At 46.4% G+C, this 27,375-nt stretch overlaps 1 protein-coding gene across 2 annotated transcripts in view; it reads right to left on the reverse strand.

Annotated features, from left to right (window-relative positions):
* Nucleotides 1–27,375, reverse strand: part of Anks1b (ankyrin repeat and sterile alpha motif domain containing 1B) — a gene marked incomplete at its 5' end in the record, with an annotated part of 1,074,464 nt that overhangs the window by 12,889 nt on the left and 1,034,200 nt on the right. For both annotated transcript variants that reach the window (XM_005374511.2, XM_013518589.1), the window contains 3 exon segments: nucleotides 8,326–8,463; nucleotides 14,905–14,991; nucleotides 15,893–15,904. In XM_005374511.2, the coding sequence (XP_005374568.1) occupies nucleotides 8,326–8,463; nucleotides 14,905–14,991; nucleotides 15,893–15,904 (237 nt within the window).

Below are 27,375 nucleotides of genomic sequence, written 5' to 3' on the forward strand. Positions count from 1 at the left end.
CCCACATGCAGAGATCAGATTTCAGCGTAATTTCAGCTACTAAAAGAGTCATGCAGTTCCTCTCCCAATTATAACAGGGGTGCATGTACAAAGTATGGAAAATACAGAGAATAAAGAGAAAAATTAAATTCACCTGTAAAATACCATGGTATTTGGTATATAACTATGATAACATCTTGGTGCATTTTCTATTTGTATATACACACATATATACATTTTTCTTTAATTAAGTTTATTGGTACATTTTAGGTAGACCTAATGATCACATTCATTATAGGGAATTTCACACATATACTTTCATATGCTCTCTGAATATTTATAGGTGTGAATCTAAACATCAGATTAGAATCACACTTCATGAGCAGTTTCCTAAGTTGCTTTTGCATATCAGTCCACATCATGAATGGGCTTTGCATACCCTGATCTTATACGTCTTCAGAAATGCCCTTCGGCAGGGGCAGCACATTCCACTGCAGCTGTTAAGGTGGAACGTCACCCCTGGCCCCCTATACAGGAGCTTGATCCTGCACACTCAGTCATGGCTGGCTTTCCTGTAACAGCCCAGGTTCTCCATGGGGGCCATGCACTGCGGCCTGTGGTCACCTGTCCTGGAACCTCTGTCTAACATGGCTGGCCAGCAGGCCTCTGACACCTGTCCCAGAGGAACGGGGCTACCAGGGGAGAAGCCTTCATCCTCTTACTCAGAAAGGATTTGAAGAAGGGGGTGAAAGAGACAAAATGTGCCAGATTTCAACCTCTTTCCCCTCTCTGACCGGGAAAGCTTCCATCAGAAGCTACAGTAAATGCTCTACTAACTTGGAAGGCCTTGGAAATGGGGCGCTCACCACACTCAAGCCCTTGCTAATTTAACCCTTGTGACTGAACACCTTTCAGTCATGGGCGAGTCCATTTTCTTAGTTTAGTAAACAAGGACAGTTATTCCTTGGTATCCTGGGATACAAAAATCCGTGGCTGTTCAAGTCCCTTACATAAGACGGTGTAGTATTTGCCTATAACCTGTGCTCGACTTCCTGTCTACTTTAAATCATCTCTGAATTACATATGACACTTAACAAAATGTAAATGCTGCATAAATACTTGGTACGTTGTATTGCTTAGGGAACAATGGCAAGAAACAAGAGAGTGTGTACATGTTCAGTACAGATGCCAATTTTTTCCTGAGTATTTTCAACCCATAGTTGGTTGGCTCCATGGAAGCGGAACCCAAGGATAGGGAGAGCCAACTGTACGCAGAAGCGATATTTCCTTTGCTTATTGTAGATGACTACCTAATGCCCTGAGCTCATCCTTCTGAAGTGAATTAATGAGTTGTCATGCCTTCGACTCACCACATGTTTACACAAACTAAACGCTCAGCTTCCAGCTCATGCATCCCGGCCCTGCTGGCTGCTGGCTTGACTCCAGATGTCACAGATATGGTTGGATTGGAATTATTTAAATCTGTCTTTCTCCAACCGGTCTCTGAGCTTGTGGCGCTCAGGGACCTGTGCCTGACTCATGGTAGATATGCCATAAATCTAGGAGTGCAGTCATGTGGAATTTCACTTTTCCCTTCAGAGGAGGAATACTGTAGCCACAAATTTAAATGTTGTAAACCACAGCCTGGGATGTAAATCTCCACTCAGGTCTGACGACAAGACTGTAACATCACTATAACTGAGCTTCCTATTTCCCGACCCTCAGCAGCTAAGCTGTACTGAACATCACGCGCTGGAAACGGAGCATGGGTCACCTTACTGAATCCTTAGCGTAACCATGGGAGGTGAGAACCATCAGCATCTCTGTTTGGCAGGCAGGGGTACTGAGGGTTAGAGGCATTCTTGTCCACACCACGAAGCTAAGAAAAGCCAAGTGGGGACTCATCACCAGGCTGATTGCGAAGACCACACCCTCAAACATGACACTTGGCTTTGGCTATTTTGCAGGGGCCATCATGAGTACGTTAGCTTCTTCCACTGGTGACTCTTGCGTCTGTAGAGTCAATCAATATCAGAGAGAAAATTCCGGGGGAAACTGTGCCTGTACTGAACATGTACAGACTTTAAAAAACTGTCACAAGTATGAGGTATGATCAAAACATGCAGTGAATGCTTAAATATTAAATAATTTATTACAGTGAAAGATACCTTGCGCATTAATCCCTCACAAAACGCCTACCCCGCCACTCTCTCTCTGAACATACTTGATCTGTTTGTTATTCTTGCCACTTTCTAAAGCATTTGTCAAAGTCCTTGTCTGTAAGTTGCACTGCTGTGGCTGCCTGGATGTTCTGAATCAACTGAAAATGTTTACCTTTCACTGTCATTTTGACTCTGGGAGCCAGAAATCACATGGTGTCAGATCCAGGAATAAGGTGAATGAGGACACACTGCAATGTTTTCTTTTGACAGAAATTGCTATAAATGTTTTGAATAGATTCAAGATGTCCAGGAAGCCACATCAGCTGCTTCACGAAAGACACTCACGAAAGAGGACTTCTAGAACTGCTTCAGGAAGTGGTAAGAACAATGGGATAAGTGTGTTCAAAATGAGGGGGAGTATTTTGAGGGGGATTAATGGCAATGTGTCTTCTACTGTGAAAAAAGGCTACATGTTAAAAAGACTAACCACTCACTGTATTTTTGTTGACACCTCATATTTACATAGCACTGACATGGTATGTAATATTATATAGATAGTCAAGAGGTGATGCCTTGTAAAGTATACAGGAGGAGGTGCACACATTATACACAAATTTCCACCATTTTACGTAAAGTACTTGAGCATCTGTGAATCCTGGTACCCACAGGGGTCCTAGAATCAATCCCCCTTGGGCCCTGAAGGATGACTGAACATGTACGAATGCAGCAAAGCAACCTGTTTGTGAACAGAATGTCAGAATGCCTACTTCCTAACCTTACAAAAAATGGCTCTGGGGCTAACACCCATGGAAAAGGGTGAGCAAGAAAAGAAAGACTCAATCTCGGAATACCACTCACTTTGGCTTCACACCTTGGTTAGTTCTTGGAGGCCTATCCCAGTGGAGAGCAGATATGGGTAAGTAAAACCAGCAGTGTGAAATGATTTATTTTTTCTTTGAGAAGGGTAGGTGTTGGTGGGCCATAGGCCTGGGAGTGCTGCCTTTTCATTGAATCAGCGCCATCTGCCACTCTTAGGGGCTGCTAGGTCCAGCCGACTGGCTAAGGAGTGCCAGCGGCCGGCCAGGCCATGGAACAGCTTCGTTACCTGTAGGCTGCTGCTCGGCTGTGTCTGTGGAGGACCAGCCGGGGAGAGCTGCGGTTCAATCTTCAGGGCTCTGGGCACGTTCGCATTTCCTTATGTTGCCATTTATTTTTTTACAGTATCCCAATCAAACAGATTGAGGTGACTTTCAGTCAGAGAAAATGAGAATCAGAAGGAACAAGACTGCCTACACTCACAAACGATGTTGATTTAGTTGTCAGAGGCCAACTAACACAACACCACCGGAAGTTCTTTTGCACCTTCAATTTTGCACTTTGTGAGACAACCTTTGCAACAGAAGCCATAAGCTCTTTCCTTCAGTAATCTCAGTACCCTACCATAATACTCTTTGAGTTTCAGAGAAGGCTTAGGAATTTAAACTTCAGTAAACTGGTAAGAAAACCAAGAAACACAGTCACACGCCAGTGCTGGACCCACGCATTTGAGATAACAGTGGAGGATTCACAGAAGCTGAAGCCATTTATAACCTTCGCAAGTCCTGGTCTTATAACCTGCCCTCTCCTGCCAATCCCTACGGTTCCCTCTTCCTCTCAGCCAGGACGGTGTGGTTGGCTCTTCTCGCTGGTGCTCCCCGCGACGGAGCGCTATGTGTGCTCTCACGCAGTCACCTGACCGTGTTTTCCTACATCTGTCGTTTCTGCCTCCTTCCTTAGCCCACACTCAGCGCGCAAACACAAGGAAGAGGGAGCTCCATGCGCCCCCAGCCCCCAGCAGCGGCTCGACGCCAACTCGCCCTCCGCGTTCTGAGCCACACTCAGCCGCACCACGTGGCCGACACCTCAGAGGACACGATCGGGGCGTTGCAAGTAAATAAAAACAAGCGCGGTTAAAAATATCAGAGGCTGCAGACGTGTTCTTTATAGAAAAGGGAGAATTAGCAAGGGTCTAGCAGAAAGGCATGGCTGCTAATGCTATTTTAAAAAGAAACAGAAGAAAATCTTCCAACATTTGAAACTATTGAATGAGGCCTTTCCCAGAATTTTAAAGCACATCTGGTCTTCCCCAAGCAAAGGCGCCAGCATCTTTCTGTCTGCCTGTATCAACTTTATCCTGAGGAATTTGGAATAACTGAGTGAATACAATGGAGAAGACAACAGTTTGCAGATTACCTAGAGCTGTCACTTGCCCTTAGTGGCCTTCTCAGAAGAGGACTATACCTGGGGGATCCGGGGGCAATGCCATAGCTGTCCCCTTCTTACAGTCCCATTCTCTGTCCCTCATTTGGGGTGGAGGAGATACAAGCAGAAGCCATTCTTAACCTTCACAACTCCTGCTACTCCATTCCTAGCCTTCACAACACACCCTCCTTTCTTACCATCTCTCTGCTGTCTCTTCCCCTACGACGTCACGCTAGGAAGGCGGGGTTTGGGACACATTTGTTCTCCTGAGGGTGAGATGTGTTCCAGACGTAGCCGGTTAGTGATGGAACACAAATCAGCTCCCGTGATGCGGAGGGTATGGGTTACGGAGCTCAGAGTAGGCTTGATGCTGACCTGTAGGTATGAAATGGCTCCCCCTGCCACAGCTCTAATTTAATTCTGCTGTAGTCTTTTTTATTTTCATCTACTTGTCTAAAACAGAAAATATTGCAAGTTGAATTTATCATAGACTCTGAGTTGTGGAAACAGACCTAGAGATCATCCAGTGTAATATTTCCCCAAATCTGTCTTGCTGAATGCGACTTCTGTCAAGGGCTTTTTGAAATAAACCACAAAGCCAGATAAATTTGGGGAATAGAGTGCGCTGCACTCCCTCTCTGCATCTGAGCAGATTCCTGGATCTGCAGTGTGCTGTGGTAGACACACTATGTTCAACTCACATTCCAGCTTTCCGAGGGGAGCTTTGTGGTCCCTTCCTGGACCACAGGATTTCTGTAGGAAAATGTTTTGAATTTCCCATCTGAGTGTCCACGCACTGCAAACTTCCTAGACATCATTCAATCTTCTCGATAATGGCAGTTAAAAATATGTATGTGATGATCGTACACAAAAACAGGCAGCCCATAAAAGGAACGAGGTCAAAACCTTGCAATTAAAAATGTAAATGTATTCACCCACATCGGCCTAAAGTCACATGTATACTTAAGGCATCATTATAAGGTATTCTTTTCTTTTTTTTTCTTTTTTTTTTTTTTCCCTTTTGGAGGCATAGGGGACTGATTTACATCAAAAGAATTATAAGGCTTTGGGATGGGACTGAAATATTGAACTGCCCTATATAAAGATACAAAATTCACGCTCAAAGGAGTTTTTTTTTTAAGCACAAGCAAAGCTTGTTGCATCTCAGAACTGCTCAAAGGCCCAGGTCAAGGTTGGTATCCTTTGTTACTATTTTTGAAGTGAGACAAATTGCGTTCACCTAGAGAGGATTAAAATGGCAGATTGGTGTAAAACGGAAATCCTTCGAGCCGATACAACAACCCTAAGCTACTGAGAGTCCACATTAAATCAAACATCTGGATGGAAAGACAGAAGTTGAAGCAATTCTCCACACATTTCTGGAACGGATCAGGGACCGCATGTTAAAATGAAACAGATTAGTTGGATTAACCTCCTCCCCCATATTCACTGAATATCTTGGTGTCATATAACCAAGGAGGCAGATGGCCCAAGGCAACATGTTTAGTGTGAGTGTAGAACCGTGCTTTTGATACTCTCATGAAAGCAAGTTATACGTTACTTCAATACCAGTTTTGTTGGAGAAAAATGTTGCAGTACTCAGAGAAGGGCAGGCAGTCATCGTGAAAACCAGGATATTCCCGGCGACATTCAGTGAGAGCGCTGCAGTGGCCACGCGATCTGAGGAGTTAACGCTTGCTTTCCATTGTCTCTGTGTGAATTTTTATTTATTGTTTTTACTTTTTCTTTTTTCCCTTCCAGTACCAGGAATCGAACTCACGACCTTGCGCTTGCCAGGCAGGCGCTGTGCCGCTGAGCTAAATCCCCAGCCCCTGTTTTTACTTTCTTAGCTCTTTTACAATGGCGGTGGGGAAACACTGCATGATAAATACCCTTCCGGCAGGCCTATTTTATGTCTCTTAGCAGAAAAGGGGATGATGTCAGTAGTCAAGGAGAGGGAGGCAAGGCGGCAGCAAAGGAGCCGGCGCTGCACCCTATTATTTATGAGACACTCTGCACACTGTTTTTATTTCAAGCCTGGTGAAAACCAGTGAGGCACAAATCTTTGTCTCTGTTTTATGGGTAAGGAAACTGGAACTCAGAAAAGTTCCAAAACTTGTCTAAAAGCAGGGAGCGAGGAGGTAGCTGCCCTAGGATGTCAAGTTGGGTCTGCCTGTTTTGTCTGCGACACCAAGCCAACTCCCATAGAGAAAGTTGTAGCTTTGCAAACCAAAATAGATGCGGACAGAATGGAAGCGGACTGTTTAAAGAAACAACTGGATTTCACAAGAATAGCAGGCTGTGTTTAAAGCATCACAAATCAAGGACTGCGCCGCCTTGTCAACCCTGAACGAAATGACTTTAATCAACACTTTAATCCTGTGCAAACAGATGCATCCAGAGATATTCAGAGCGGCCTCGGAGGCCTTTGCTTTGCCATCCTCACTGTGGCCACATACCGTTTCCATATTATTCTCCCCAGGCTGCTCAAAATAGAAGGAATTTTTTTATAGGCCCATGAGCATTCTTTCCCATTTTCAGTCTTCAAAAGCCTTAAAGGGCACTGTATGTATGTTTTTCATTTGTACCTGCAGCAGGATACAAAAGTCTGAGCATGAACCCGGCTGGCAGGCCTGATAATTGTATAAATTTGGAATTTGGTCGGCCTCGGCCCATGGTGTTTGTCAAACTGGAAGAGACTGCTTCAGATGGTCTTCTACCCTTGACACTGAAGCATGGGCTGGCTTCCCAGTGATCTATATGACTATGATTTTTGTCTAATTTTCTAAATCTGTATACTTAAATCAGTGAGCAGGGCGGAATAATGAAACTAAAGTGGCATTTTCAAATTTTTCTGCTTCTCAACTATTCCTGGCTCACCGTCATACCTGTTCTGTCTGCTTCAACTGCAAAATGCCCAGTGCTCTAGGTTGGTAACTTTTATCATCTTAAGGGTGAATAAATATTAAAAGAACATGTGTTGGTTTCTTAAATGGTTTTCATTTTCCAAATTTGTAATATAAGAATTAGTTCTGAGGTTTAATGACAAGCTATGAATATAAGAAGAGTAATATCATAGGGAAATAATTATGAAGGTAACTTCTGAATGAGCATCTGGGCCAGACCTTGGAGTTTGCAAGGATTATTTGTCAGTGTCTAACTGAACTACCGTCCAATGTAGAAAACTGTAAATACTGTAGAGGCAGACACACCTATTATGCCCTAGTACCTAGAATGCCCTAGAGAAACTGACAAATGCAGTACAGGAGCAAGAAAACAGGAAGATCTCTATTGTATTGTGGTAGCAGAAGAAGCAATTTCTCAAATCTGAGACGTGACATTGGTAGTGGAGTAATGACAGTTGTGATATTAGACAGGGGTAGAGTTCTAAATGGAACTGAAGAGTGAACATGTGAAAAGTCCAAGAAAAGCTGAGCCTGCCAAAATACTTTCCACTTGTGTTATGGGTTGCATTATGCCCCCTGCCCAATAGTCTTATGTTGAAGCTGTACCCAGAACATGGTGATATTAGAAGACAGGGCCTTTATAGAGATGCTTGAGCTAAAATGAGGCCACTAGGGTGGGGCCCCAATCCAATCCACTTGGTATCATTATAAGGAAATTTGGACACAGATTTCGATGCACAGAAGAAGGACCACTTGAGGACCCAGTGAAAAGGTGGCCACCTGAAAGCCAGGCTCTCAGAAAAACCAAACCTGTTGAGACCTTGGCTTTGGACTTCCTGTGAGAAAACAAATTCCTGTTGTTTAAGCCATCCAGCCTATGGTATTTTGTCATAGCAGCTTGAGAAAACCAATATACTTAGCATACCCTACTGCTTGGAAAACAAGCCAAGCTAAGTGCAATTACAAGTTAGGCCATCAATAAAATCCAGGAACATTTTGGGAAATATTTAATCTGTGCAAAGAGGGTGGGGACTTACCACATCGAAGGCAGTAAACACATGACAGTAGTGGTGATTGGACTTCAAATCTTTTGTGATATAAGCAAATGTTGAGAGGTCTTCTGGGTCCTGGGCAGCACAGGAGATATTACGAATTTCATGCTCAGCGATTATGTTCTGGAAGAAATGACATAAATGACCATTGTTTTCCTTGCAAGCCAGCATATTTTCGGACCAGGACAGGTAGCCCAGGAAGCAGTTGCTTTCCTTCTTTCTAGCGGGTTCATGACTCGCAAAACATTCAAAGGATCCGAGGCCCTACGCCAGGTCTGCAGAGAATGTTTCCATTTAATAAAAAAACAACCTAACATAGTCACACACTCGAGCTGCGGCTCTCAGCTGGCGCTGTGCGTGGAAGCAGTCTGGGTAGTAGACACTTTCTACAATCACGGTAATTACTAAGCATTTTGTTCCTTCTAGTCCCCATGCCCACCCACAGGTAGGCAGCATGGCTGTGCCTCCTGCTCATTCACTGGAGGGGTCACCTGTCACTTCCTATGTGGGATGAACTGTGAGTCAAGGAGCCTCTCCCAATCCCCATGGTTGGACGTGTTCAGTTTAAACACTTCCATCAGAGCTGGGGATCGAACCCAGGACCTCATGCATCCTGGGCAAGTGTGCTGCCCCTGAGCTGCACTCCGAGCCACCGCCCTCGGTTCTTGTACACTCCCCTATCCCCCCAGAGCAAAGGCAGGTACAGGACAAAGCAGGCAGCCAGCCGCATCAGGTGTGCCCTCTCTTCAAGGTTCTGGGCAGGGTAACTGAGGCAGGAAGGGGGAAGGGCCATGCTGCAATGTTCAAGCCACGGCCACTTGCTAGGTACAGGGTCCTATGGATATGATAAGACTTTCCTCATGCTAGGGACAGCGCATAGGTACGGGGAGGGTGTGGCTGTTACTACCAGCATCTTACAGGAGAGGAAACGGCCTCCTAGAGTTCGCATGCCTCACGCAGGCAAGGTGGGAGGGGGCTGAAGTCCGAGGTTATCTGTAGAGCTCAGACTCTCACCCACTCCTCTCTCTTCCTGGTTTATCAGAATGGCATTTTCCCCCCATAGCATTTCTCAATGCCTTCCACCCTACCCCAGCCCAGACCACCCTGGAGAGCAACTTGTGGCAGAAGGGTTTAGCACCACTGTCGTGAAGCACGGGATTTCCACAGAGCATGATCTGGGCTGCAAAACCTGCTAGCAACTTCTTCTGACACACAGATGTACTTAACACGCAAAAGGTGTCTCCTTATAGTGAGATCACTTTTATCTGATAATATCACACTTGTGTTTTTTGCAGATGTCATAGACCTACACCCCTCAATGCTTTATTTACCCTAATTGCTCCTTAACTAAACAGTTTTGAAGAATCTGTTGGCAAAATAGTATTCTCTGTCCACCCCTCAGTGTCTAAAAATGCTTGCAGAATGTCCTCCCCCACCAGCACCCGCAGCAAGTACTTCATGTCCCTCAGGCTACCAATCTGTGTGCCTGGGAAGCAGTTACAGAATTAACACATAAAAGAAAATTAAATTAAGATATTCTTCATGGTGGCCTTGTATGCTGACAGTACAGGCAGCTGCTCTGTCAAGAATTACCCACACTGAAATTGGAATCCCATAAACAAGTAACGTTCCATTGTAAGATGAGGTTTCGGAAAGTATTTCTTCAAGTAGAAAGGTAAATGAGGAACTACTGGGTCTTCAGAGGAACCTGAAGATCTGTGGTCGCTAAGGTGTGTTAGCAGGTGCAGAGAGTCTCCCCGTCACGGGCCTGGGGCCTGCTGCTAAGCCTGGGTGGCCCCATGTCACAGGAAATACAGCAGCGTCTCTACCTTTTAACTAAATTGGCATTTTGTGTTCTTGAGATCTTTTGCCAGCATGAGCTCGATCAACTTGGGGAAGTGTTACACTGATGTGTCCTGTACTTTCATTTTTTAAAGGATTTTTTTGATTTGGGGATTGAAGAGGGCCTTGGCGCTGCTCCTCAGTTACTATCTAGATAGCATCAGGGCTGGGGATTTAGCTCAGCGGCACAGCACCTGCCTGGCAAGTACAAGGTCATGAGTTCGATTCCCGGTACCGGAAAAAAACAAAACAAAACAGATAGCATCTCGATGTTGCCCGGGTTGGGCTTGAAGTTGGACTCCTCCTGCCTCAGCCTTGCGGAGTGCTGGGATTACAAGTGTGCCACCATGCCTGGCTGCACTGAGTTCCCTTGCCTATTTACTGGATGTCATTCTTGATGATTTTCAGTACCGTGTGGCAGGGTTGTGTCCCTGGGCAAAACTGCAATGCTGGTCAAGTGGATCTTTGGAGCTCTCTCTTCCTGCGTCTTTCCTGACTTTCCTGACAACATTTTGAAGCCCTCTCCCTTCTTCTCCTAGGAGCCCAGGCTTTTAATGGCCAGACAGCCTTCTCTTCCACTTTTATCTGAAACTATGATCCCTCTGTTCCCCCAGCCTAAGCCAGATGGAAAGCAGGCTGGTAGAATATTCTCCACTCAGTAATGCATTCATATGCCATTGCAGTACATCCTAGGTGCCAGAACGTGGCCAGGGCAAGGACCCCGCTGTGCAATGCTGCTTCTTTCTCCTGGCCCAGCTGTGCAGAATGGGTGCGCACAGGTCCCCACAGGGATGAACCCAAGGCCAGGGACGTGCAGTCTGTACCTCCTCCTTTCCCAGCATGCTCTAAGGAGACTACAGCTTTACAAAGGCTCAAGAGAAGGCCTGGGAGCGTTTCACCTGCCTCTGTTTTGGATGGTCGGTTTGGCGGCTTAGTGCCTTTCCATCGGGAGACATCTTTCATCCAACTTATCTCTCACCGTGTTGAGAGGCAGCTGAAGACATGCTGGACGGTGGGTGAACAGAATTGGTTGGGCCAGTCAATCACTCTGGCGCTTCTGAGAAGGGCTGAGACGCCCGGAGGATGCAGCCTAGAAATCTGCCTCTGGCTACTCCTGCAATCAGAGTCCAGGGCTCGCTCTGAGCTTGAAACACTGCAGCTCTCCCAGGGAGGGCGCCAGGCTGGAGGCAGCAGCCCTGGCCCCTGGGCTCCGTGGTGTTGACCTGCAGGGGCCCTGATGCTGAGGACATCAGCACACGGATGTGCTTTCAATGGACTCCAAGCACCTTGGAAGAAGTTTGTGCTATAAAAACCAGTGGGCACTTGTGTAGGCCAGTACTCTGACTTGTTTTGTGTCTAAAAAATAGCACCCATCATGTTTGATGTTGGGATTAAGAGGAAAAAAAAAAAGAAAAAGAAAAACAAGCAAAGCAAAAAACAAACGCTGGCCCTGCACTGTTCCCAATTTAGCCAGATGGGAGACGGAGCGGGAGTCAGCACTGCCAGGCAAAATGGAACTCAGTCCGCAGTGTCGCTGCGTGTGGGAACTGGGTCGTCTCTGGGAAGACCCGGCTGAGTGGGAAAAGGGTCTGCAATCGGGTAGTCTCAGCCCTCCAGCCAAGTTCTCCGCTGGAGCTACCTCTGGGCTGTGAGTCTACCGAAAGCTGTTGTGAGGCCTCTAAAACAGTTTAGAACTAAATCTATTCCCAGTTCCATTTTTAAATCAAGATTCCTTTCTGCTTCTTCCTTCTTAAATCAGGATTAGTGATTCGTTTCCAAAGTTGCTAGGCAATACATTTATAACCGTGCACCTAACCCTTCCCCGTGAGCTCAGCCAGAGCGATGTACTCATCAGAATAAAAGGAAAGAAATGCTTCCCTGGAGGGTTCATCTTTCACACAGCCTAATGGGGGCTAACAGGAGGGAAGGGCAATTAACACACAATTAATTATCCATTCTACTTCAAACTACTTGGAGGAAGGTAGCTGCGGAGGAACAGAAGCAGCGTTAGGTTTGCGAGTGGGAACATGCAGTTTTAGTCTGTCTGCAAGACCAACGGGCTGTGCGACTGCACGGAAGCCCTGAGCCAAAGGACCTCTGAGGAGCCTTAGGTCCTCAGCCGTCTGGCCTGGACCACGAAGCCCCCTTTGTCTTACTAGGGGTGGGGAAGAGGATGCATGGTTAGGAGAGCCCTGAGAAGGAATACAACGCAATGAAAAACAAAACAAGAACAGTAAGTAAGTCAGGCTGTGCCTTAGTACAGGCATGGTGGCCACTGGACTGGAAACGGTGAGATCTTCAAATATGCTTGCATTTCACAAATCCTTCCCTTTCAATCACAGTGGCGCACCAAGACTCCAGCAGCACAAGGACTCAGGACTGTACCAGTCTGCTCTTCCTGTGGTCTTTGCTACAGCATGAAGTGGCACCTGAAGCTGCCGCTGCGGTGGGCACTGCCAGGGCCCAGGAGTCTGTGCACCGTCTCTCTCAAACCACAGCTGCCAGATGCACTGCTGAGACCCGCCCTTCAGCCTTGTCTGGCGGCCCTGCTTTCCAGCCTTCTGCAGTAGAATCCCACCCAGGCAGCTTCTGCTATTTCTTTCTTCTGCCCCTCTACACACAATCTTTCTGCTTCTACTTCCCACATAGCAACTGCTAGATGCTGCCCTGGTCACCCAGTTTCTCTCCTGAATGTCACGTTGCGGAATGCTCCTGAATGCTACACAGCCAGAGGTAGGCAAGTTCCTCAAACGCCTGAGAGAGCCAGGCACATGCTGCTCTCCATCACAGAGAAGCTGGCACTACCTGCCACCAACAACTGTGCTCTGAAAATATGCAGAGGACCACAGTGCAAGGAACTGAAAGATACACTCTCCCTTCTTTGCTTATGTCCTCATTTACACAAATCGTCTTTTGCATATCTTTCTCTGCTGATGCTTCCGAAGGGTAGTCACTGGTGAGCAGAGATCTGTGGATAACTCATCTAATTACTGGTGATTGAGTCAGAAATGTCTCCCTGAGGTACAGCAGCATCAACTTCTACGTTCTTCAATGTGTCAGCGAGCGAAACGCAGCGGACCTGCCAGGGCTCTCCCTCCTGGCTCTGATGGTGGAGAGTGGGTCAGAGAGGATGCTAATAATACAGAGGCAACCAGTCGGGCCACCACTGGGTGACAGCTTTTGGACTGCAGGAACTTCCCAGGGCAAACACCCTTTGTTTAGAAACTGTCAGAACCCAAGTTGGCTAACTGAGTGTCAAACACATCCCCTGAGAATGCACTGCTCTTCAAGTTTTTCAAATGCAAATGTTGCATAGGCATCTGCTCCAGGTTACGGGAAGAACCCAAGTGCTAAGACCTTCTTTTAAATTTAGATATAGCAGACAGCAACAATATATTCAGTAAGCATTCCACAAAGGTTTGGAACTTCTTAAACAACTGACTATAATTTAAGGATAAGGTAATTTTATGTACCAGGAACTGAAGTTGATGGGGATTTAGCTCAGCGGCACAGCGCCTGCCTGGCAAGCGTGACGTCGTGAGTTCGATTCCCAGTATTGGGAGTGGGGGAAAAAAAAAAAGGAACTGAAGTTGTCTCCAAGGGGGGGAGGGAAACAACAAATTAATTGGGATTGTTCTGATTTGAGTCTCGACAATTGTACTTTGACAACAGAACAACATCATTCCATTCCAGTCATTTCGCTCTGAGGATGATTTTGCTGAAGCAACACTCTTCCCATGGAAAATCAACCAGGAAAACTTCTCACTGTTTGATGCCCATCTCAGGTTCGTTACAGACAGCAAACAGTCAAGGCGCGTGGCACTCGTCCCTGGTATCTAGGTCCAGTTCCTCTGGCCCTAAGTTCCCACGGCTGACGTCCCCTCGCTCGAGTGGGTCTGCACAGGCAGTCCAGAAAACAAATGCCATTCACTGCGGTGCACACCTCCTTTCTCTTCTTTGGTACTTGACGAGTGAGAAGGAAGAGGGAACAAAACATTGGCTCTTTGGGGACAGCAGTCACACCTGAGCTTTCTAGTTCAGCAGTGGGAATCTGTGATCTCTGCCCAGAAAAACCCTCTGGAACAGTCTCCAGGTAAAACCCAGCCCAGTCGCTCAGAGCTGCAAACTGTACCCACTGTGAGCACAAAGACACCGCGCGGCCTGATCTTCTTGGCTGATTGTGTCTCTGAAGAAAACAAGCAGCCGAAATTCTCTTCCATCTCAGTAGCGGGGAACGAATACAGAAAGTCAGAGGATGTTCCCAGCGTCCAGCATTCATTGCGTGTACAAAGGAAAGGACGTGTGCATCTCTAGAGAAATGGAAGGACTGCTCAAGTTCTTCATCGAGTAACATTTCCTCTCGCAGGGAAATGATGACACTGCTGTCTTTTCATTTGGCTACAACTATTTTTTCCCCCCTCTCAGTGTTCTCTAGATTCAAAGGAACCTGTCAGGTAAGTGGCCACGATCTGTGAGAGAAGGCATTGTGGAAAAGCGACAGCAAAAGTCTTTACAGCCATCTCAGACCCAGACCCCTAATCAACTTGCCTTTCTCTGTGTGTGCGTGTGCGTGTGTGTGCGTGCGTGTGCAGTTACAGTTCTGAGCACAAGGCATGAAGTGTGGGGGGGGTATGGAGCGATTCCGATGAGAACACTGGGACTTTAGATCACACACTCAGAACAGCACCTGATGTTTACAACAAAGAGAGGTGTCGTGCCTACCTTATTTGTTGCATCAATAAATTTGACTCCTTTATATGAGACGGAAAGAATAATAGTAGGGACCTTCTTCATTTGCTCTGTAGACTTCTGAAAGTAAAACGAGAAAGCTGTTAGCGCAGGGGGCGTTGCATGGCAACTGAAGCACATCATTCTTCTTGAGAGATAAACATGAGCTCAAGTTAAACACAGCACACATACCCAAGCACACCCAAACACAGTCTAACTTCAGTGGTTGTCTCTCTTCTCTTGGGCTTTTCTCTTGGGTCTGAGAAGTGTTTGCCCTGAAGCTTCCTGTGAACTCCTTCTCCTCACCCCCAGTGGGAGTATGAAGAGCTCTTTCTCTCCCTCAGACAACTCCAGGGGTGCACTCAGCACTAACACAATCCATGTAACCACTACCTCCCTTTTCCCAAGTCACACAGGATGTTTGGATATGTACCTAAGACAATAATTTTTTTTCCAATTTTTTCTCACTATGTAGCCTAGGATACTCCTGAACTCCTGGCAATCCTCCTGCCTCAGCCTCCTGAATGCTGGGATTACAGGTGTGCTCCATCAGGCCCAGCGAGGATGGGCATTTAAGGTACATCGCTGTGAATTTTTCTTGAACCTGGCCAAACTCACAGAAGCTGATAGTATATTTATAGCAGGATCACATGTGACCATACAGGGTATAATACTGCTCTATCCTAGCAAAGCCTGCAGGAGCAGTTGTATTTTGAGCCACAGCAAAGGCAGAACGCTGGGCAGTCCAGGTAACCTACTTTACCATGAGAGCTGCTGTCTTCCCTTAGGCTAGGTTCTTATGATAGACGCTCAACCTGGCTTAATGTGCAGCTTCATGCATCTGCACAAAGCTTCTCCGTAATTTAGGATGTGCCTTTTCTGGTTAGTTTCGTCATGCATCATCAGCCACCAGCAGCCGGTTTACTGCAGTCTCCTCCACGAGTTCCCTTAACGATCACGGGAAACATCAGGGAGAACCTACCTGACAGTTAGCCTGATGGATTTTCCGGATAAGGCAGGTGGCGACGTAACAGGAGAGAAAGCACATGGAAAGGTGAGAGGGAGAAAACCATTTCAGTAACTCACCAACAGCATAAATTAATTAAAAAGTAAACTACGCCACCACAGGATAGGTTTTAGAGATGCACGCAGATTCGCCCAGACTGTCATTTTAGAGATTGCTGCAGGCTTTCGCAGGCTCCATCTCTTTTTTCTGTTCTCTCAGCATTCTGTTTACCACGCCGCACGGTCTCAGCTCTGACACGCAGGAACTGTCTGCTTTGAGATTTCGACAACTAGGTGTCTTATGTATATTAAAGGAACCCGGAATGAAATATGAACTTTCTTGATTTCTTCATTTGTACCACCCAATGTTCCATTTTTAAATTGGGAAATGTGATCAGAATACAAGAAGGGTTTTAAGGGGATGGTGAGTGAAACTCGTTCAACGCAATAATGAAAACTATTGGCAGCGTTTGCCTGACTCGGGAAAGGGTATGTCACATCGATCTGATTGTTTTGAGATCTCTTTCCGAGAGCTACCATGCCTGTTTCAAAGACAAAGACATTTCCTAAGAGTATTATTTGATATTGTTTCATTCAGGATGGGAAAAAACTCACTTGAGGTATTTTACTGGTTTTAAAATGACCTAGAATTGCCCATTTTCTTTTGCAGTTGCCAAAGAGATATTATGAAAATTATGAATATAAGGTCACAAACTTTCATCTTTTTACTGCTACTCTCAACCACTTCTTGAAAATGTGTAAGACAGATCAACCGAAAGGCCAGAATAACATGCTCTGTGTGTGTTCGAGTGCATGCGTGTGTGTGTGTGTGTGTGTGTGTGTCTGTCTGTCTGTGCATTTGGTTTGTTTTTGAGGCAGATTCTTGCTATGTAGCTCAGGCTGGGTTTGAACTTCCAGTGACCCTCCTGCCTCAGGCTCCCAAGTGCTGGGATTACAAGTGCATCAAGATGCCAGGCAGTATGCTAGTTTTAAGGCAAAGCAGAGGCCAGATTCTGTCTATTCTGGGCGGCACAGGCAAGGGTCTGGTTAACTGTACGAAAAGAACTCTTCAGAAAACAACAGATTTCACCAAACTGCCTCGCTGATCTCTTGCCATGCATATACTCTCCCGGACAGATCTATCCGGAACACGAAACAGTATGTAGCTACCATTAGAATCACATTACCAAGGTGCTATCCTTAAGAAAAACCCATTTATTATTTGTTCAGCTGCTGAGTGGTAATTTTGGGCAGCCACTGTGCCCATCACAGGAAAAGTCCGGTGATGGCACCAGAGAACCTCAAAGTGGGCGCAGAGAAGGACTCAGTGGGCAAGAGGGCAGGGGAGTGAGAGGGCAGTGCAGAAGCCCCCCAGGTGTCCCTGGCCCGGTCGGGTAGAAAGGATGCTCGGTGGAAAGTTGGCAGATGCACCCGCAGAGTCAGGAACAGGGCCAACAGGGAGAGTCGCACTTCGCACGAGAGAGCAGGGCAAGACCTCATTCATTCCTTTTCCGTTTATTCACCAAACCCCATGGCCTGCCAGCAGCGACTGAGCTGGCTCTGGCAGCGTGAGTAGGAATCCCCAAGAGGCCAAAGAGGATAACAAAGGGCCGCTGTGGGAGCACAGCGCCCTCCCCACGTCCACGTGTGCCCCTGTAAGTGAGGAACGATCCGGAGGTTTGGAGTAACTGGTCGGAAAGGAGTGCAGACAACCGAGGCTTTGGAAGGCTATGACTGCGAAGTGAAGACACAACCAGACCCGCGGTGCAGGAAGTGAGTCTGGGGCTGTAAGGAGGGAGGCAGGACGATGCTGTGCAAACTCAAAGGAGAGACCCGAAGCAGCGCTGCCCCGGCAGGGGCTGTGGTACCCGTGAGAAAGAACCCAGGGCCTGCTGCGGACCCGCCGAGGGCCTGGCGGGGGAGTCTCCCGTGAGGCAGCCGCAGCCCAGGCAGCAGCACTGAATGTGCTTCTGCAGCGGCACCGTGGAGATGCTCTTCCCGAGCTCAGAGCGAGTCGGATCTGGAAATCCACAGAGGGGCAGCTGAGGAGCAGGGAGCCAGCGAGGGGCTCAAGGAGGAGCAAGAACCCGGCTGGGTCCTTGCCCCAGTGGGGGAGTCCTTCTGAAGAGACTGGCATCCGAGGGACCTGGGCTGAATGACAGGACCGCGGCTGGCGCTGGAAGATGCCCGCAGAAGCCAGGGAGGGGATGGCTTAGAGGGGGTGGGGGTGTCTGATGTCCCAAGGACAGAAACAAGTCTAAAACCCACACCGAGCGCCAGGGCTGGCACTCGCAGGAGCTGGTACTTTTATGGGGCTTCCTAGGTGACACCCTGGCTTCAGCAACAGGGCAGGTTTGCTGCTGATCGTGTTGAGAGCAGCTTCAGGAGGACGAGGGCAGCAGACAAGGAGGAACTCGGTGCGGTGCAGCGAGGGTCCGAGGGAGGAGCCAGGAGCTGGTGCAAGGGACAGGTCAGGGCGCAGGCTCTCGGGCCAAGTGAGGGTGTCACGGTGCTTGCTGCAGAGTCCACGGCAGATACTATGCCAAGCCGAACAAAACCAAGAAAAGACACAAGATGTTCATTTCTTTCAGGGGTCCCAAGACCCCATTCTCACCGAACTGGAGGCGGCACCGGGTGTCCACAGCGCAGGCTGTGCCCAGCCTCCGTGAGCAGCAGTGCTGGGTGCCATGTACTCCAAGCTGGGGCCCAAACTGCACTTCTGTTTCCACTGCATCCTTGGACCTGGCTGGTCACAGAGTTCAAGGGCACTGTGGGGGGTCTTCAAGGCCAGGCTCCTCCTGCAAAGCAATTATTCTCTACAAGAGAGAGCAATCGGCCTCTTTTAGGGGATTTTCTGAGAGTGTGCTTTGACAGTGCTTTCAAAGACGTGGTTTTGTACATAATTTTAATGAAAGATGAGCATGCATAGAAAGAAGGCAAATATGCTGAGTCTTCAGGGAGCCTAATCAGGGAAGCAAGAGATCCAGGAAGCACCTGCTTCATTTCGTGAAGGCTTTGCAGGTGTGGAAACGTGAGCACGGCGCTTCAGTCCAAGCGCAGGGTGTGTCAAAGTCCCATCTTTCCATTCGCACTCCAGGGTTAGAGTCACCATTCTCCTCCTCTCCTGGATGGGGGCCCCTACCCCAGACAACTCTGCTCAGGCTGGCAAGCACCTGCCATGAGGCGCACTGGTTTCTGTGACCTGTCTCGTGCTCTGCCGGGAGTCATGCAATTAAGACTCCTTATGCTTATGTTATGATCCTGGCCGTATTTGTAGAAATGGAATTCTCATTTCCCCAGTAAAACCCTCAGGAGAAGCCTTATAGTTCGTTTTGGTTTCTAGTAGCTTTTCCCTACCCTATGCTCTCTGTGGAATGTTTGAGGGTTTCCAAAGTCTTTAAATTCCCTCCCCTTGGGTGCCCTATTTAGAAAGAGGCTAGTTTGTAATGAGGAACTCTGTGTACCGAAGCAGCTGAATGCTCAGGGGTGAGGTCCCAGGTTAACCTTCACAGAGAGCGTTCTAGTCATATTCACCTGCATTTTGTTCATCATTTCCCAAGTTAAGATTATTGCCTTTTATTGTGCCAAGACAAACAGTATTTAGTTTTGTAGTTACATTTTGGAAACTTAAAATACGACTTTCGAATCTTAACTTCAAAGGCAGCTTTATATTTAGCTCGAGTCTATACTTTTTTAAATCACTAAACAAAACCGAATCATAATTCCATACCGAGAGGTGACCGCCAGAAATACTCTCCATAATGAATAATTGAACAGTAGGTAACTTTTTAAAAATAAGGATTTCTAGATCAACTTAGAAAAAGAGATAATGATTTTTCTTCTTTTTTCTTTTAAATTATACATAAGGAATCTGCTTGGTTATCAGGTCAGACCACTCTGGATGCTTTTATCTTAGCCTTAAGTGTGTCCTGGAAATAAAATATTTGACCCTCAGTATTGTCAACCAAGCCCAGGGCCCCTCCACACTGACCAGACTCTGGGGATTTTCAAGTCTCATATAAGAGGGCGTAATAGTTGCTGATAACCTATGTACACACTCTTGCATATTTTAAATCATCTCTAGATTACAGCCTGTATCATATGCAGGCTATGGGAGTAGTTGTTACACTCTATTGTTTAGGGAATCACAAATAAAAGCATGCATGTTCAGGTCAGGGGCTTTTTTCCCCAATATTTTCCATCTGCAGTGGGTTGCATCTGAGGAGGCAAAGCCGGTGCAGTCGGAGGGCTGACCGCAGTATTTCATTTTCAGAGTCAAGGGCACGCGGGTGTCCTTTTCCGAGCGTGTGGACTCCGACCTCAGAGCACGGCCTCCCCAAGTGTGAATGAGGGCAAAGCGGTGCACAGGGGAGAGCACCGCAGCTGTGGGCTGCTGTGATGAGTGCGAGTCTGGAGGGATCAAAAAATATGGTAAATGTTGACTTCTTCTGTAGTGGCAATAAAAGACACATTGCCAAGAACAACAGGATGAGTATTTGAAGCACAGGGCAGTATTGTGAAGGAGATTCATGACAATGTATCTTTTACTGTAAAAACATTTAAAAATTTAAACATTCACCATATTTCAGATCATACTGTGCATGTTCTTAGTAAGAATCCTTTGTGGGCTGGGGATTTAGCTCAGCTGCAAAGCGCCTGCCTGGCAAGCGCAAGGTCATGAGTTCGGTTCCTGGTACTGGAGAAAAACTAAAGACTCCTTTGTGTCTCCTCAGCAGCAGAGAGGCCGGGGAGTGAGCCAGGAGAGGGATTGGCCCGGAGCTTTTTCCAACACCTCGATCACTTGCCATGCATCTGAAGCATAGACCAGGGAAGGGATTCCGCACGGCTACCCGGGGATGCTTTCTAGTTAGATATTCAGGGCTGAGTCATAACTATTAATTTTGCCATACAGTATTTTCCTTAGTTACAATGCTTAATTATTATATTCAGTTTCAGCAAGTAAATTAAAATAGGATCAAACAATTATGTCTGGTAGCCCTCAGTGACTTTCAAATGATTATAAAATACACAAAGCAAGCAGTATCGTGGTGATTGTATATGCAGCAAAACAAGCCAGGCTGTGGGACTTACAAGGCAGAAAAGGCAGACCACAAGCAGCTATCTGAGAATAACTCTCAGTCTTCAAACTCCTCAGCGTGGAGGCTGCTTTTCGGAAAAGGCTGCCTGGGCCTCCCAGCTCACACTATCTTCCTGTCTCCCCACCTCGTGTCCACTGCTCTGGCTCTTGGAGCTTTGCATGAGGAGACCCTTGGGACCATCTACACCTTCCTTGCTTTGTCTCCCCCCAAACCACTAGTCTCCAGGCTGGCGCTGAACTCTGTCAAGGTGCCAGTTTTCAAGTTGAAACTGGCCAACAGTGGCACCGTCCCAGGATTCAGTCACGTGGCTGCTGGAGGAACCCATCAAGGTTTCATGAAGGGGTCTGAAACCAGCTTGGCACACCCGGGGGCCTCAGCAAACTCTCCAGAGAGGCTGGTGCTCAGGGTCAGAAAGAAGGGCTTAGCAGGCGCACAGAGCAAGAGGCAGGTGTGGCCAGGGGTTGCCAAGAGCTTCCTGTGAGACGGAGGAAGCTGCAGAGATCTTGCGACTTTCCAGCCTTGAACAGAGGAGGGTCAGGTCCTCAGCTCCAGTGCAGGCACGGAGGGAGGCAGGAAGGGCCTCCTGAGAGCGCTGGCTGGGGAGGGGGCAGCGGGGTGTTTCCCCCTCCACACGGCTTTGAAAACAGTGTGGGCTCTCATCTGTCTCTGAAGACTAGCGCTGAGACTCACCTGGCTGAGAAATGAGGCTAAACTCCCTCTTGAAGTCTTTACTGGTCCTAAGAAGATGGGCACAATGGCTGGGGGATGCTGAACCCAGCTAAGACCAGCTGACACGGACAGACAGTGGGAAAGTGGCCATTCAAGCCGTATCTCAGGCCTGAGATACTGCAGTGCCTGTGTAACTCAGGTGCCCTGGCCCAAGTCTGGTGTAGGACAAAGCGGTGCCCTCTTTCTGGGGCTCCAGGCACCTGGCCAGTTTCCAGGCTGGGTGATGGAGTGCGTCTAGCCAGGAAGCCAGCAACTCAGGAGCTGCAGCAGGAGATCCCTGAGCCACAGTGGTGGTGCTCAAACTTCTGAGTATACTAATTTCACAGAGTACTTGGGAAGTAACAGATCGCAAAGTGCCAACCCCAGGATCTTGCTTCAGGAGTGAGGGGATGCGGGTGTGTGGGGGGGGTGGGGGTCAAAGAATCTGCAATTCTAACAAACTTCCAGATGCTACCGATGTGGCTTGTCTGGGGGCCCCCCCGCTTTGAGAACAACTGCTCTAAAAATGCATTGATCAGTTTGATTGAAAGTCACTGTCAGAACTTCTCCCTGCTGCTGTGCATGCAAACTCGGTTGTACTGCATCCTACATTAATTCAGAGAAGCCAGTTTATCAAGACACGCTTTTCCACTTGACAAGCGATTTCCAAAAATCCTTCGTTAGCATTTAGCTACAGCTCTTAGTCTTGAGAGCAATTAACAAGAATTATTTAATCCTTTCTTGGTTTCTCAGGGACTGTGAGAGCAGAAAACATTCTTCACATAAAATAAAGAGCAGCAGTCATGAAGACACAGTCTAGAGTCACATCTAGAACAGATGTTGATAAATAGAAGTGATAAGACCAGGTGCCGTGCTGCAAGCATACGGTTTGTCATAAAAGTTCCCCAATTCTCCCTTAAGTAGGACCGCATCCAAGATATTAAGCACATCCTGGCCAGAGACAGGACACAACCCAAAATGTGCTTGGGGCCTGCTCCTGGCTGTGTGAATGAGAACGAGCTTTCTCAAAAGCAGTGTGGCAACAGTTACCCAAAGTTTCGAGACGTATGTGTCCTTTGACCCAGCTGTTTTACATTTAGTGGCTTACTCTAAAGAAATAATCAGACCAGTTGCAAGAAGTTTAGGAAGAAGGCTGTCACCCAGAGTACTGCTTATAATTTAAAAAAAACTGGAAGGGACCCGATGATCAAAAAGAGGAATTGGTTAAGTAAATTTGGTTTAGCCATGGTTGTAAAATTGTCCTCACCCACCACCAAGAATATTGAGGATGAATATGTATAGGAATAAAGAGACTTCATAATACTCTGTGCCTTACAATAGACTGTAAAACAGCAGGTACAGAATATTTCCATTTTAAGTGGAAAGTGATGCCCAGGAATGCATAAGTAATTGGTCTGAAGGATCACACACGAACAAGGCACTAACTGCGAGGTGTTTATCGCTTCTGGGTGGTAAAATTGCTGTTGCTTTTACTCCTCCCTTCTGGTCTCCGTTTTGGAAGTGGATAACAATAATGTGTGTTGCTTTTGTAATAAGAAACATGGCAGAAAGGGGATCCAGGGATGGATGGGGGAGGCGGCTTGGGAGGGGGAGGGGAGTACCAAGATCAAGATGTATTATGTGCGCGTGCCTACTCCCTGAGATGAATGCAAACTTCATGTGCTGCACACATGTGCTAATACAATAAAAATGAAAAAGCAACAGAATAACATTTAAGAACCTGCATGATTTTAGTTTAAAAAGCCAATTGTGAATGTATGAAACACACTGAGTTTCTGAGCCCATCGCTTGTGAAGCACAACTTCAGCTGTGTTGTGTACCCTGAAGGTATGAGAGGATCCACGGATGAGTTCCTTACCCCCAGGCGGCATTGAAGTGCGGTGAAAAGAGCACAGGAGGGTGAGGCTGTGTTCCTGGCCTCCTTCCGTGCCTTCTTAGCTGTGTGGCTAGGAATTTAACCTCTCTGCCTTAGTTACCTCCTTTGTAAAATGGGTCCCTTAATACAGCATCTACTTTGTCGAGCCGTTGCAAGGATTACCTAACATAGTTCAATGCCTAGCACTCATCCGGTAAGCATCCACAGACTACAGCTACTACTGCCATTCTGAGGCCGGATGCTCTGAGTGCCCCTTTGCCAAGCGCAGCCGCTCCCAGCAGCACAGAGAGGAACCACATGCAAACCTGTGAGCAGGGCTGGCCGAGCTCCGCTGCACGCCGCAGGACAGTGAGGTGGTGGCGGAGACCACGAACATGCAGCAGAACAGGACTTTTAGGCCAATGACAACTGACGGAATCAATGTTTTTAGAGAGAGAGTTCAAGACAAGCAGGGACCAAAGACAGAAGCAGCCCAGGAAATATTCAGTGATGTGAGGCAGTAAGGGGTCATGGGCAGAAAATCCAGTAACCTGAGCAAAAAAAACCCAAAGAACAAGTATGAAGCCAAAATGAGATAAGATGAGAGGGCCTGGTGCATGCTGGGCAAGCACTCTGCCCCTGAGCCACACTCCCGGGCTCTGCCTAGTCTTCTGCTGGGTAGTTCCCGGAGAAAACAGCCCAAGGGAAAGGCTTATGTGAACAAAGATGAGCAACGAGGAGCTAGAAGTGCGGCCGCTGGTGTGTGCTAGTTTATTTTTTGCTGTGATGGAGACAGAACCCAGGGCCTTGCACACGTGTGGTAAATGCTCTACCACTGAGCTACTCTCCCAGCCCAAGTTCTGCTGCATTGACACCCACATGTGTTACACATTTATGGGCTCACACCCGTACTCAGCATGGCTTGCATGGTATTTGGGAGATAGCGAAAGATTAAATATTTTGATTCTTTTCAGAAACTTGGGCAACAGAGACTTTAAAAACAATTGTTTATAAGGGGATCGTTCCTAAGAAGAAATTCCTGAAGCTACTTCTGAAAATGACAATTCCTCACACAAGGAATTTGTATAAAGACAGAACCATGTATGATTTTCATTTGAATCTCCTCTAGGGAAAGAGGCTTTTAAATTTAACATTTCTACGTAATTCTAGAAAATTTAACTTTCTTTTAAAGCTTTCAACCCATTTCCATTGCTCATTTCCACTGTTGCTTCCTTGAAAGCATAGCACAAAGGCAGTCCTCACACTGGAACCAAGGTACAGATAATTATTTGGAAATCTACATATCTGAAAATTCACACTTCAGAAATACTTCCAGGTTGAAAACTTAAAAATTAAACATGTTCGTAGGAATAGACTCAGTAAGAACAACAGTAAAACTACCTAAACCTTTGGGAAATACAGTTTCTAGGACCTTAGTACAGTAGAAAACTTACTTATTCTCTACTTAAAAATAACCTTAAAATAGTACCTTTCTCACACCAGGAAGGCAGATTTCTACTTTCCCCCACTTAAAAACAGGCATTTCTATCTCTCTGTCTATCTATCTATCTATCTATCTATCTATCTATCTATCTGTCTACCTATTTTTCTATCATCTATTTTTAAAGAGAAATTTCCAGGGCCACAAACACCTATGAATACTATCCTTCAACTACAACCTAGAACAAATAAGACTGCAGAGGATATTAAATTGAATATAATGGCTCACCCCAGTAGCAGATGTTTCCTAATGGTACAGTTAATTTAATTAAGAAGTGATGCAGTTTTGCATATTAGTGATAATTAACCCCTGGGGCAAAATTCTGATCTGGAGGTGGAGTGTGTGTGAGCCTAGGGAGGCAAAACAAAATAGAATTTTACCTGCATACCTTGGAATCTTCCACATGAGAGTTATTCACAAAACAGCTAATCAACTAAAAACAAAAACACCCAACCCCCAAAGGCAATATCCTCACTGCTCGGTGAAGTTCAGTCCTGTGGGCATTATTTAAAAGAGGCAATTCCTTATGGTAGACTTCATGGTTCAAGCAAAGAGCATTGCTGGACCGTGAGGTCCTTCACGTCCCTTCCAAAGTTTAGTACAAAGACAGTTAACACAAGACCCTGCCTTAAAAGGGCTTATACTCCAAGGAATGGACAATTGCATCATCTCATCCAGCTGGACGCCTTCTATGTGTGAACGTTTCACACGCTGCAGTTCAGAGAGCAGTGGGAAAGTTCAGAGCTCCTTCATGTGAGCTTCAGGACCACTGTCTTACTACATTTCTTCCTCTCTTTCCCCTAAAAACTCAAAATGTAGTTAAGCAAATTACAACAAATTACTACATTTCTTCCTCTCCTTCCCCTAAAAACTCAAAATGTAGCTAAGCAAATTAGTTACATAACTATTTAAAAAAATACCCATTCATTTACTCCCAAATGTACAGTGGGCAAGAGCTGTGTTCCATGTACTGCATTAGACAGCAAAGACAAATTCTAGCTGGAGAAAATAACACGTAGCTCCCTATGTTAGGAAGTGGTGCACAATGTACAGCAGAAACATACGCAATGTGCACTGAACAGAGAGCAGTGGATTCTTTCTTTTTTTTAAGCACAGTGCTTGATTGTTCTGAGCACCTGTTCGGTGGTTATATTAGCAACCACCTAAGACTCAGACTTTTCTTAATACCTATAAGGGCTTCTCTCCTTCACTGAACCTCTCTTAGCTCTCCCATTGTACTGTTTTGCTGGTTTCTGTGAGATGCCCGTGTTTGTGTCTCCTCCTTAGCCTCTCCTTCCAACGCTTTAATATCCCCGTATCACTGCAAAGGAGGCGCCTTCCTCGTATTTGTCTCTTATACTTGTATTCCTACTGTGAAATACAAACTTGAGAATTTATACTTGGCAATATGAATTATTTTATAACTTTGCTCTCTCCTCAACTTGAGGAGCTGATAATACATATAAGAAACCAGGGCTTATTTAAGATGAGGTTCTGTATGCTAAGTGCCAAAAATTAAAAAAAAAAAACAAAACTAATAGATAAATTTAAAAAAGGAGGCAATTCTCAGTCGATTTAGGGACAAATCACCTTCCCCAAATATAAAACTGCAAATTACATAGATCATCTTATGAATAGTTTTCCTTCTGCTTCCTTTCCTCCCTTTTGGTAATCGTCTTTAAAAAATGGAAATGAAAATACAGAATTCCTTAGGCTTGAGATACTAGCTTCAATTCCATCTATATAGAGAACGTGCAGTGAGTGGGACCATCAGCTTCAAAGTTAGGGAAAAACAAGTAAATAATTGAAAGCAAGTATGTCCAGGAATTTACTCATTTTTCTAACATTTAAAGGAAGAAGCCAACATCGATCGAGATGTTACTGAACTAGGCACTTTGCACACACTATTTTGTTCCACCACTGCAATTCTGGCCCCTGATGTTGGGGGGGGGCGGGGGAAGAGGAATAGCCGGCATCTATATAGCAGGAAGGGTCCATGTTTTATGGGAAACAGGGTAAGAGGGGCATCCATGTTCAGCACCCCAGCACTAATGGTTCCTTGGAGGAATCGTTTCAGAAGTGAAGATGAGGCCTCTGAGCTTGCTTGGAGTTTGCTGGAAAATCCAACCAGGAACATAAAAGGCAGCACTAAATGAATATGTTCTGATGAAGAGATATTTCTGACAACTCTTCACACTCGCTAATATATGTTTTCGGGTTTTTAATCTTAAATAGAGATGTCTTTAAAGCTGTCCAGGTAAATGGAATGAGCAGCC

Source organism: Chinchilla lanigera, unplaced genomic scaffold (assembly GCF_000276665.1).
Source record: "Chinchilla lanigera isolate Chin_1 unplaced genomic scaffold, ChiLan1.0 scaffold00004, whole genome shotgun sequence".
NCBI lineage: Eukaryota > Metazoa > Chordata > Mammalia > Rodentia > Chinchillidae > Chinchilla > Chinchilla lanigera.